General features: G+C 46.4%; 2 protein-coding genes across 3 annotated transcripts; one reads left to right on the top strand and one right to left on the bottom strand.

Annotated features, from left to right (window-relative positions):
• Positions 1-230: 230 nt before the first annotated feature.
• Positions 231-8,530, top strand: LOC124694002 (serine/threonine protein phosphatase 2A 55 kDa regulatory subunit B alpha isoform). 2 transcript variants are annotated; one of them, XM_047227158.1, is made up of 14 exons: positions 231-393; positions 1,427-1,530; positions 1,604-1,702; positions 1,949-2,068; positions 2,497-2,691; positions 2,832-2,926; positions 3,898-4,016; positions 4,682-4,805; positions 4,959-5,082; positions 5,895-5,963; positions 6,049-6,140; positions 6,239-6,316; positions 7,710-7,780; positions 7,876-8,530. In XM_047227158.1, exons 1-14 carry the CDS (start codon positions 246-248, stop codon positions 8,010-8,012), a joined length of 1,575 nt encoding a protein of 524 aa, XP_047083114.1. In that variant the 5' UTR covers positions 231-245; the 3' UTR covers positions 8,013-8,530. The 2 variants fall into 2 exon arrangements, with proteins under 2 accessions (XP_047083114.1, XP_047083115.1); XM_047227159.1 differs by having other exon boundaries at positions 1,607-1,702.
• Positions 8,531-9,613: 1,083 nt separating this feature from the next.
• On the bottom strand, positions 9,614-11,635 carry LOC124658789 (heat shock 70 kDa protein BIP5-like). The gene has a single exon (XM_047196820.1). It carries the CDS (start codon positions 11,633-11,635, stop codon positions 9,614-9,616), a length of 2,022 nt encoding a protein of 673 aa, XP_047052776.1.
• Between the last annotated feature and the right edge of the window lie 314 nt (positions 11,636-11,949).

Consider the following 11,949-nt stretch of genomic DNA (forward strand, 5'->3'; position numbering starts at 1 on the left):
AAAAAAGGGAAACAAAAAGGAAAAAATAGCTTAAGCTTGGTGGGCTAGAGACAGAAGACGCAGACGGAGACAGACACGAGAGAGAGAAAAGAGAGAGAGACCTCGACCGAGCCCTCCCTTCCCCCACACCACTTCCTCGACTCGATCTCCGTCGCCTCGCCGCCGCAGCATCACACGGCCCTGCCCCGCCCCGCCCCGATCCCCCGTGCGATGCCCCCGCGGCGCGATCGCGTGAGCACGCCGCAATGAATCCCACAGATTCCGACGACGACCGCCCCGCCGCGGCGGCGGCGGCGGCGGATTCCGCGCCTCCGCAGCAGCAGCAGCAACCGCTGGAGTGGAGGTTCGCGCAGGTCTTCGGCGAGCGCGCGGCGGGCGAGGACGTGCAGGAAGGTACGTCTCTTGTCACCATGCTCGCTCGCGCTTCCCTCCCCACGAGATCCGCCCGATTCATGGGGCCTCGGATACGGGGCCGCGCCGGGGAGCCCTGCTCGGGCGCTGCGGAGATCGGGAGGATAGGTCAAGGATCGGTAGCCGCGGGATTGGGGATGTTCCTGCCTAGGAGACAGTCGAGCTTTCGGTCCGTTAGCTGGCTCGTAGGAAAGAAAAAAAAAATGCGCGCGCTAGATTTGTTTCGCAGAATCAATGGATGGTTCTGGCGACGAGTGTGCTTCTCCTTGCCATAATCTTTTGGAGCTCAAGTCAGTATCGCTCGTTAGTATTCTGCCTGTTGGGAACTTTTTATTTCTCAGCTTGTTAAAAAGCGAATCTTTTGTCAGTCTCTTAGGGCTTTGTCTCACAAGGGCACAAGGCTTCCTCCGGACTCAGAAGAGTTCCCCCGTAGACAGATTTTTGGTCTTGCAGAGGAATGCAGGAGGGTGGTAAGAGGATGTGGAGCTTGTGAGCTCTTATAGTCTAGGAGATATGCCGCTTAGTAATTTTCGCGAGGCTTATGATGGCTTAGCGGCAACCTGCAATGAATTGCATTAGTGTGCTGATCATAAGGGATGGAGGCTTTATGGATGTTTAGGATGATCTTTGTATGAGTTGGCATTGGCACACGGTGCTTTTTAATCTTGTGCCGGGTTTGGATGTCTTTGGCTGAACGGAAATGATGCCCTTGTGCATCGGATAAATTGTCCACAGTTAATGTTTTACATGTCCATGCTGCATTGGTCTGCGTGTGTAGCTGCGTTGATTTGATCATCTCCTATGATTAAATGAAAGCTTTTAATTTGCATGGTTGATTCGATTTTCTGAATCAGAAAACTTGTTCATTTTATAATTAGCTTATTGGATAGATTTGGGATTAGGATACTTGCTAAACAATCACAGCCTTGGATTACATTCTAAGGGCACTTTCTTCATTTGCATTTCAATATAAGTACTTACTTGTATGCTGATTGGCTATGCTGTTTTCTTTCAGTTGACATCATCTCTGCCATCGAGTTTGATAAATCTGGTGATCATCTTGCCACCGGAGACAGAGGAGGACGTGTTGTTTTATTTGAGAGGACAGATGCTCGAGATGTAAGGACTGCATAGTTGAACTTACATAGGTTTCAGTTTAAATATTTCGCCCTCACGAGGTCAAATCTTACAGCAGCATGCTAATCGGAGTGAACTGGAGAGACATGATGTTCCAATTACCAGGCATCCTGAGTTCCGCTATAAAACAGAATTTCAGAGTCACGAACCTGAGGTATGTATCAATCTGGACTCCTTCTCGTAGGCCATACAAATTTTCTATTGCCATCAAGTTGTAGTTCCACAATAAATTGATGAAATCCGCACATGGAAAATATGTTCTTAGCTTAGTCATGGCACTATGCACCAACTGAGCGTAGAATAAAGTATTGCATTACCATAACTTGCTCTTGCTCGTCAGAAATTACTGGAAGACAGAAGCTAATACCCTTGCTGTTTCATTTGTATGGAATTACTGTAGTTTGACTACCTCAAAAGTTTGGAAATAGAGGAGAAGATCAACAAAATCAAGTGGTGCCAGTCAGCCAACAATGCACTCTTCCTACTGTCCACAAACGATAAAACGATCAAGTATTGGAAGGTAAGCCCGCCTTTAAAAGTTCTCTTGTGCATGTCAATCGTTTCTTGCTATTTCATATGTACTGGCAGTCTAGCCCTACCGTGAATGAACTGTATATATTTGCAGTAATGCCAATGGATTTCTCTCTTCCTACTGGTAGGCCCATATGTATTTGCGTTGATTTATAACTTTTCATTGGTGGGAACCAGAAAATCCATAAAGTTTACATCAACACTCTCTGAAATTATCAAAAGTGTTAGGCCCATATGTCCAGGCCTCTATATTTCTCCTTCCATTTTGCTTTTTCCGTTGGGCATTTGTGACCACAAATGAAGTAGACATTCTTCTATCTGATTATCTTATTTGAACCATGATAAAGTTGCACTTTTGAATGGTGGTCTGTTATGATGTTTCATATGTATTAACTTATTGCTTTACTTCCCTTGCAGGTGCAAGAGAAAAAAATAAAGCAAGTTTCAGTTATGACTTTGGACACTTCTACTGTAGGGAATGGTGCCACTAGTCGTGCAAGTACCAGTACTTCCGTACCTCTTCCAAATGGTGGATGTTCAGAAAAGTCCGATGGCCTCAATGGTGATCTCTTATTTCCACCTGGAGGTTACCCATCACTCCGTTTACCTGTGGTAATTGCACCTACACTATGCTAAATTTATATGTTATTTGTAGAGCATGGCATATGGTCAGCTCTATTGCATGAAGCCAACAGTATATAATTCTTTATCTATTACCGAGTTGAACTGACTTCGCTTCAAACTACATGCAGGTTACTACTAGTCAAGATGTGAACCTTGCTGCTAGATGTCGACGTGTATATGCTCATGCTCATGATTACCATATTAATTCTATTTCGAATAATAGGTTGGTCTTGCCACGACATTGAATTTTAGTCTTGTCAACTTATCTCTTCTGCATTACTCCTCTTGTGTTCTTTTTTTTTCTACAGGTTTTTATATTTCTCCTCTTTATGTTTTTTTTTTTCCTTAAAGAAACAAGATAAGAATATGCCAAAGCTGGCAACATCTATCTTCTTGAAAATTGATATCTACCTAGTTTACTCACCAATCCTTGTAAGTCACTATTTTGTAAATGAGTTTCTAATCAATTAGCGTTTGTTGATTAAAAGTGGAACAATCAATGTGTTGGTGTTTCTACGACCGTAAGTATCAGCAGGTACCGTGCAATCATTTGCACCTACTACTACTACTACTACTACCGACTGAACATTGAGAAAGGCAAATAAGATCGAAGTTTTGTGTTTTTAATAAAAAAACTCTTTGTATCACTCTTGTAGTGCCTTAAGGTATCACATATCAGTACAGTAACATTCATAACCTTATCTAGTAACAATCACGGTAGCTGTTACCCAATCTGCAGCACTCAACATCTATGCATATCCTGCACATAGTTACCGCATTTGCTCGAATCCTTATCTGCTGAACGGGACCGCTCCCGATTCAGGATAGAAATCACTAGGAAGTAGTACCAAAGGGCATGCCGGGCTGGGTAGAGATCACCGACGTTGGTCTTGTTCTTTCATTTCCTTTTTACATGTTATATGCAAGGATCTCCTGTGCATAGAACTCGGGGGTCTCCTTTGTAGCTATATAATATGGCACATGCCAGGGTAGGCGTCTAGGCGAACCAGAATCGTGGGACCGGTGAATTGGAGAAGTATATGCCCTAGCAGCACTTCATTAATTTTATATTGCTACAGTAGTGCAACATAATGTTCTAAAGCTCATGTCCTTGTAACTTTTAACTCATGTCCAGTGCTGTGATCTGTCATCTGTGGATATTGCGCTGATTTATCTTTCCTCTTTTAATTCCAGTGATGGTGAAACATTCATATCAGCAGATGATCTGCGAATAAATCTATGGAATCTGGAAATAAACAGCCAGAGCTTTAACATTGTTGATGTGAAGCCTACAAACATGGAAGATCTGACTGGTAATTCAATATACTCTCCTAATTTTTTCCTGTGGTGCAACATGATACAATTTGACTAGTGTAAAACTTCTGTAGTTTCTTTACCTTTGTTTACTAGTCTTGCCATGTTTCTCGCATGGTGACGTACTGATTCCACATACGTTTTACAGTGAATAACGGAATATTCTTTCATCATTAAGTGGCTTTTATGCTGTACTGTGATAGTTACCTGTGCCGCCCTGTTTATCACTTAAGAATTATCATCAGGATACTGTCCCTGATAGCTATGACATGGTTACTCAGCCTGATAACCTCTTAAATAAACTAATTGGGGTGCTGATGAAACCTTTTATTATGAGCCAAAAGCTATATTAAAGCTATGGATATCATACATAGCAGGTGAATGCCTTTGTATCATATAGCATTTTTTGGGTATTTGCCGCTTTTGGCTCCTGGGTTTGCAAAGCATATGCATATAGCGTTTATTAGCTTTGTCGGTAGGGTTTGAGTATTATGGATCTTTGTTCATTTAGACTGGCTTATAATACCATGGATGCTGTACTGGTAAATGTTATTGGTTCGTAGGACATAATTTTTAACAGGTCATATTTCTTCAAAAGATTAATGTATTCTTCCTTTCTTGGCTATCAATATTCACTGCATGATGTAATCTGTTGAAATTTCAGAGGTGATTACTTGTGCGGAGTTCCACCCCACTCATTGTAATACACTGGCATATAGTAGCTCAAAGGGTTCTATCCGACTAATCGATCTGCGACAGTCTGCATTGTGTGACAACCATTCCAAGATGTTAGTATTTCTCCTGTACCTTATCCCTAGCTCCATGCAACATTTTATCCTTCTGTGCTGGACATAACTGAAAATGATTGGAGGATTGGAATATATTCAGTATTGCTAAAATCTTACAGCATGCTTTTTGAGTTAACAAGAATCTTTAAACAGATTTGAGGAGCATGAAGCACCTGGAGCAAGATCGTTCTTTACGGAGATAATCGCATCAATTTCAGATGTAAAGTTTTCAAGGGATGGAAGATATCTCCTTAGCCGTGATTATATGACTCTCAAAGTATGTTACCATGTTCTTCACATACCATTATCTCAGTGGTCTTATCTAGCTGCATAGTAGTCACAAATTTGTTCAAGTCCATGCTGCCACTTCAGTTTTGCAGATTAAAATTTTGTCACCATTTCAAGTAAGAGTACTATTATGTCTGGTACCATCCAGCGATCAACTGGGTAGGGAAATACAAGCAATGTGCACTGGCATGATGTATTAGGCCCTACCTGTCAGCCTCACATAATATTGAACAGGCATAAAAGTGTGTATCATTTAGTATTAAATATGGTTCAAGTTCGAGTGCTTGTATTGAAATATGAAACAAACTCAGCTAATGTTAATGGTTGTAGAAGTGGTCCAGTGCCACCAGCTTGTCTGTTGCACCAGCATGACTAGGATTATTTACTTTAAATTGTTTATAAAGTAACTAACAGGAAATAGATTTCAAGGCTGCCGTTTGTTGCATTCACTCTATCCCCATTACTAGCGTTGGTTAACTGCTGATGCCTGGTAGTTGGTTTATAGATATATGAGTAAATGTTCGGTAAAACTGGTCAATATGCAGTGGCTTTAAAAATATGTCACTTCTTCGTTTCTAATATATTATTATATTTCAAATCCTAACGGTCTGCTTTACTCGCTGCCGTATCTTTGCATTGAAATTTATGATGTACCAAGTTAATTCCAACAGTACATGGATTCATTTTTTCATAGTTGAAGATCAGATCTTTCTCTGAGGATCTATTTGACCTGCTTGATTTAATTAATTTAATTCAATTATTAAAAGTGCACGTTTAATCTCTTATTACTTTTTCTGTCAGCTTTGGGATCTAAACATGGATTCAGGTCCTGTTTCAACCTTCCAGGTCCATGAGCATTTAAGACCTAGGGTGAGATTTTATCATTGAATGATTAACAAAGCAGCCATGTGTTGACCGATAAATAATTTGGTTGCATGGTATCACTCTTTTTCAGCTTTGTGATCTGTATGAGAACGACTCAATATTTGACAAGTTTGAGTGTTGTCTTAGTGGGGATGGACGTCATGTTGCAACTGGCTCTTATGGGTACCTTGTTCTTGTTATTGATTACATGTACAATGTTCCACTTGTAAATCCTGTTGGCTAATGCCTATATTTTGTATGCCTTTTTATTTTGAATGCAGTAACCTGTTTCGTGTTTTTGGTTCTACTCCTGGTAGTACGGAGGTGACCACTTTGGAAGCCAGCAGGAACCCAATGAGGTACGCTTGTTGAGCTTGGTATAACCTTTTATACAGTATTATTCTCTCATTTTGGAATTGAACCTGGAAGTGTGTGCTTCAAGTAAACGAATTGGATTAAACAAGACCCCAATCAGGACCTGCTTTTCCATCTCTGTTATGTAGCTTATGCATGTCTTAGGGTGTGTTTGTTTGGGCTGGAACTCCATAGCTGCAGCTGCTACGGCTGCAGCTGCTAGAATCAGCGGTAGCTGCCAGCTGGGGCTGGAAGATTGGAGCTCTCTAGCGTCTGTTTGTTTCGTCAGGTGGTGCAGCTGCGGCTGCACGCTAGATGTGTTGAAATGTCCTGAATAACCCTGTAGTTTCGTTGATCAGGTTTAAGTGTTGACTGTGCTTTTATAGCTGAAAACGAACACGATTGAGGATTGTTTTGCGGCATTGAGCAATTTTTCACTAGATTTAAGTGGAATTACAAGAGTTTGGTAAATATAGGTAGTGCATATTTCTCACATGGAAATAAATAGACTACTAATAATCAACCCATTACAATAGTATATCAGTGCCCGTATAATAACATCATATACTGTCAGGCGGCCATTAGAGGGTCATCAATGCTATAACATGGTCCAATCTAACCCTCAGCAACACGATTCTCCCATGTTCCCAAATTTTCAAAGAAAAATAGAACATACGGGATGGGAATCAAGACGTCCTCCTCATCTTGAACACGTGAACCTTGTAGTTGGCCCGATCTGCAGCGAATTTGAAGGATGGAGCGGCAGCGAAGTAGCTCAGGGCTGGGGTGCGGGGTGGCTGGAGAGAGCGGGCCTGCGTCAATTGGAGTAATAGGAAGTTGGGAACAGGGATTTCGGGGTTGGGGGATGTCGCTCCTCCCGCCAGAGGATGGCGGCGGCGCCGTTCGCCGGAGATCAAGCGGGTGGCGGCCGCTGGGGATGACGGCGGGGAAAGTGAACGCTCGTGGAAGAAAAGAATAGGAAAGAACGAACCGTTTTGTGGCATTTGGTGCCTAGTATGAAGTTTGGTGGGAGGGTATTTCGGTAAAAAGCAAGTTTGGAGCCGGCCGCGGCTGCAAGAAGCGCCGAAATCGTAGCTTCCCGCACGCAGTGCAATTTATTGGAGCGCTCCAGGCAGCGGCTGCTAGAAGCTGGCCCAAAAAACGTTGTTTGTTCGGGCTCCAGCTTCTACCGTCTGGAAGCTGCTGAAGCGGCTGCAAGGAGCCCAAACAAACACACCCTTAGTCTGGAAGCTACTCTTTGAGTAGTACTGCCTCCTGCTCCATCATATGCAGATTGATTTACTTATAGTTGTGGTACCAAGTCATGCAATATGCTGTTTTATGTTTTTTTCTGAGTTTTTATTTAATTTCCTGAGCTTTTACTTAATTACCATGTAGACGTCAAATGTCAAATCCAAACAGACCCACACGAGGGACGATGACTTCTATGGCCCGTGGTGTGCGAAGAGGTGAGTGTCTTTGTTTGAACATTGACTCAGTAATTTCTAGGAGGTAGACCAATTCCTGTTTACCTAGTTTCATTACTGAGACAAATTTGCTACAGGTGGAGAAAATCTAGGTGTTGATGCCAATGGAAATTCATTAGACTTCTCGACGAAGTTGCTCCATCTCGCATGGCACCCCACTGAGAATTCCATCGCATGCGCTGCTGCAAATAGCTTGTACATGTATTACGCGTAGAAAATTCTCTAGAGGAAATTTATTGTTCTTGGTTTGCCACATCGTCCTCCTTGAAGGCCATGCCCTTTCACATGCGATCAGAGGGGACTGTGAAGTGCAGCGTCATTTTCTCCCTTGGGGCCAAAAGAGGCAGCTGATGACTGATGTTGAAGATTGCTGTGCTAGCGGACCACGTCCTTGCTGATTCTTTGGTAAATGTGTAAATTATATTCTGATCATCAAAAGTTTTTGGTCCCAAGATGCGACCACTTTGCTCTCGTCGCAGTTGTTGTGTATGCCAAATCAGCAGACGAGGACACAAATCAAAGTTAGAAAGTCACCTTGTGATGATTCCGGTGGCAAAGGACAGCGCCAAATCTGTATTGCAAGTTCTGTATGGTTGGCCTTTCTTTACATGTAATCTCACATAGACAGGGCTAATTGGTTATTTGAAACTTTTAAGTTTGTCTGAACGTTTAGTTATTGTAGTTATTCTTGGTCTATTCATTGAACTGTTGAAATAAGTCAGCAGCAGTATACCTGTGCTCTTGTTGTTTCTGATTCTTAAGTCTTTAACATAGACTTGTTCACGCTGCTAAATGTGTGAAAACACTTTTAACATATGCATGGAAGTACAGAAGGATGTGTTCATCAATTTATTCTACTCACTTCTATTGTTCCTAATACTAAGTATACTTTTGTAGGAATCCTTTTTCGTTTGTATTGGATATTTCTCCTAAACTAATTTGTACATTTCTCTTTGCTCTTAGCCCTTGATTTTGCTATTACCCTCCTGTTCAGTGTTCTTACTCAATCCAAATTTTAGCATATGCCATACACAAAATTTTGTTTTTCGTGGCAACGCCGGGGTATCATCTAGTTAAATACACGTTTCTCTCTTTCATATTCAGGACAACGAAGGGCAAATGGCGTTTCGATATGCCGTCCTCTGCGAAAGGCAAGGATCAAGGATGGCGATAGCACTCCACGGGACTTATGTTCCTCAGCCTGGCCCTTCATGAACCTGGTTTACTGATAGCGCAGTGCACTCGACAGTTTACACACTTTCCACTACTACCAAGGAAGTCGAACCACACCGTATTTATGCTTGAATAACTGAATCGGATGAGCTGCTTTGCCAACCTCATCGAATACATATTGGCTATACTCTAAAGATGTTGCAGTACGTACTACTGCAGGGAGGCATCTTGTACTCCCTTCGTTTTATAATTTGAACTAAAAAAACACAATATGAATTATGGAACGTCATATCGTTTGCACTGTGTTAGTAGGCGACGGTTCAACACAGAAGTGGTATGAGGTCTCTTGGCCTCGTATTCTCAATATATACATTACATTGCATCTTGTATGGTGTGCCGTCAGTTTTCCTCTTGAAGCATTTTCGTGATGAACTCTTTAGGGCATGGACTTTTTATTTTAATTTCACCATGTTCTTAGGGGAAATTGAACTCGTTCCTTCAAAAATCCTATGGGATTCGATGTGTTCGAAAATTCAGAATATAAATCTTGCCAAATAATAATGCATTTATGTACAGTTCAAGTCTAATCTTACTTAGACAAAAAAAAAAAGAAGAAAAAAAAGCTAGCTAGTAAACGGAATTCTAAAGCTCGTCGTGGTCATCCTCCTCGTTGGCCCCGTGCTGACTGCCGCCGGACTTCTGGTAGGCAGCGGCGAAGACAGGGTTGCAGACATCCTCCAACTCCTTGAGCTTCTCCACGTAGTCATCCTTCTCAGCGTCCAAACTGGCGTTGTCGATCCACTGGCTGACCTCCCTTGCCGCCTCCTCCACCCTGTCCTTATCGCTGCCGTCCATCCTCCGTCCCATCTCGCCGTCGACCGTCGTCCGGACATCGTACACGTACGCCTCCAGCTTGTTCCTCGCGTCCACCTTCTCCATCACCTTCTTGTCCTGCTCAGCGAACTCCTCCGCCTCGCGCACCATACGGTCGATCTCCTCCGGGCTGATGCGGCGGTCGGCAGCGCTGACGATCTCGATCTTCTCCGACCTGCCGGTGCCCTTGTCCGCCGCCCGCACGTGGAGGATGCCGTTGACGTCCACTTCGAAGGTCACCTCGATCTGCGCCGTGCCCCTCGGCGCCGGCGCGATCCCGGTGAGGTCGAACTTGCCGAGCAGCCGGTTGTTTTTCGTCATGCTCCGCTCGCCCTCGAACACCATGACCGTCACCGTGGTCTGCCTGTCCTTGTAGGTGGTGAACATCTGCGTCCTTTTCGTCGGCACCGGTGAGTTCCGTGGCACCACGCTCGCCATCACGCCGCCGGCCGTCTCAATGCCGAGCGTCAGTGGCGTCACGTCGAGCACCACCATGCCGGCGTTGTCGCCCCTCACGATGCTCGCCTGCACGGCGGCGCCGTAGGCCACAGCCTCGTCAGGGTTGACACCCTTGTGGGGCTCCTTGCCATCGAAGTAGTCTTTGAGGAGCTGCTGGATCTTGGGTATCCTGGTGCTGCCGCCGACGAGCACGACCTCGTCGATGTCGGCCTTGGAGAGCCCGGCGTCCGCCATGGCCTTCTTGACGGGTGCCATGGTCTTGCGAAAGAGGTCGGCATTGAGCTCCTCGAACCTGGCCCTGGTGAGCGGCTCCGACAGGTCGACGCCGTTGACCAGCGACTCGATCTCGACTCGGACCTGGTGCTGGTTGCTGAGCGCCCGCTTAGCGCGCTCGCACTCGCGGCGGAGCTTGCCGAGCGCGCGGGCGTCTCCGGAGACGTCAACGCCGTGCTTCCGCTTCACGAGCTTGATAAAGTGGTCCATAACTCGCTGGTCAAAGTCCTCGCCTCCGAGGTGTGTGTCGCCGTTGGTGGCAAGGACCTCGAAGACGCCGCCGTCGAGCGCGAGCACGCTGACGTCGAAGGTGCCGCCACCGAGGTCGAAGACGAGCACGGTCTTCTCCTTCTTCTCATCCACCTTGTCGAGGCCGTAGGCGAGGGCGGCGGCGGTGGGCTCGTTGATGAGGCGGACGACGTTGAGCCCCGCGATGGCACCGGCGTCCTTGGTGGCCTGGCGCTGGGCGTCGTTGAAGTAGGCCGGGATGGTGATCACGGCGTCCCGCACGCTCTCGCCGAGGTACGCCTCCGCCGTCTCCTTCATCCGCGTCAGCACCATGGCGCTGACCTCCTCTGGGCTAAACAGCCTCACGTCGCCGTCCTTCACCTCCACCTCCGCGTGCGGCTTCCCGTTCTTTTCCACGACCTTGTACGGCAGCAGCTTCATGTCCCGCTGCACCTCCGCGTCGGGGAACTGGCGGCCGATGAGGCGCTTGGCGTCGTAGACGGTGCGGAGCGGGTTGGCGGCGGCCTGGTTCTTTGCAGCCTCGCCGATGAGCCTCTCGCCGGTGTCGGTGAAAGCAACCCAGGACGGCGTGATCCGGTTCCCCTGGTCGTTGGCGATGATCTCCACGTGCCCGTTCCGGTACACGCCCACGCACGAGTACGTCGTGCCCAGGTCGATGCCGATCACCGGCCCGCCGGAGCCCTTCGTCGCCGTCGACGCCTGCGCCGCTCCAGCAGAGGGAATCGCCGTGGCCGCGACGAGCAGCACCGCGAGCAAAATACTCCGAACAGCAGCGACGAGCGAGCCATGGCGCCGGCGATCGCGAGCCATGGCGCCGGTGATCGCGAACCCGTTCGATCGATCTTTTCTCCAAGGTAGCTAGCTGGAGTAGTACATAGCCGGAGGAGGTGGAGGCACTGCTATTTATGACGGCAGAGCATACCGCGACGGCGTCACGTACGTGGACGAACCGGAGGTGGTCTCCGACGCCGTCTGCTCCTCGGGAACGTGCTGACACGCGGGCGGGGCGATCTGGGCCGTGGGATGCGAGGATCGGGCGGCCGTGAGTGTTTGTGACTCGCTGGCGGGAACCAGGCTGCCACTGCGTGACCTGTTGACGAGCAATTGATTTCGTTGTTCGATCC

This window comes from Lolium rigidum, chromosome 1, assembly GCF_022539505.1.
Source record: "Lolium rigidum isolate FL_2022 chromosome 1, APGP_CSIRO_Lrig_0.1, whole genome shotgun sequence".
NCBI classification, from domain to species: Eukaryota; Viridiplantae; Streptophyta; class Magnoliopsida; order Poales; family Poaceae; genus Lolium; species Lolium rigidum.

Bases quoted from the DNA above. Each gene is read 5' to 3' on its own strand.
- LOC124694002 (XM_047227158.1), top strand. From the start codon at position 246: ATGAATCCCACAGATTCCGACGACGACCGCCCCGCCGCGGCGGCGGCG. The intron at 5,083-5,894 runs GTATGTTACCAT...TTTTTCTGTCAG, and splicing joins GTGATTATATGACTCTCAAA to CTTTGGGATCTAAACATGGA. The intron at 6,141-6,238 runs GTACCTTGTTCT...TTTTGAATGCAG, and splicing joins GTTGCAACTGGCTCTTATGG to TAACCTGTTTCGTGTTTTTG.
- LOC124658789 (XM_047196820.1), bottom strand. From the start codon at position 11,635: ATGGCTCGCGATCGCCGGCGCCATGGCTCGCTCGTCGCTGCTGTTCGG.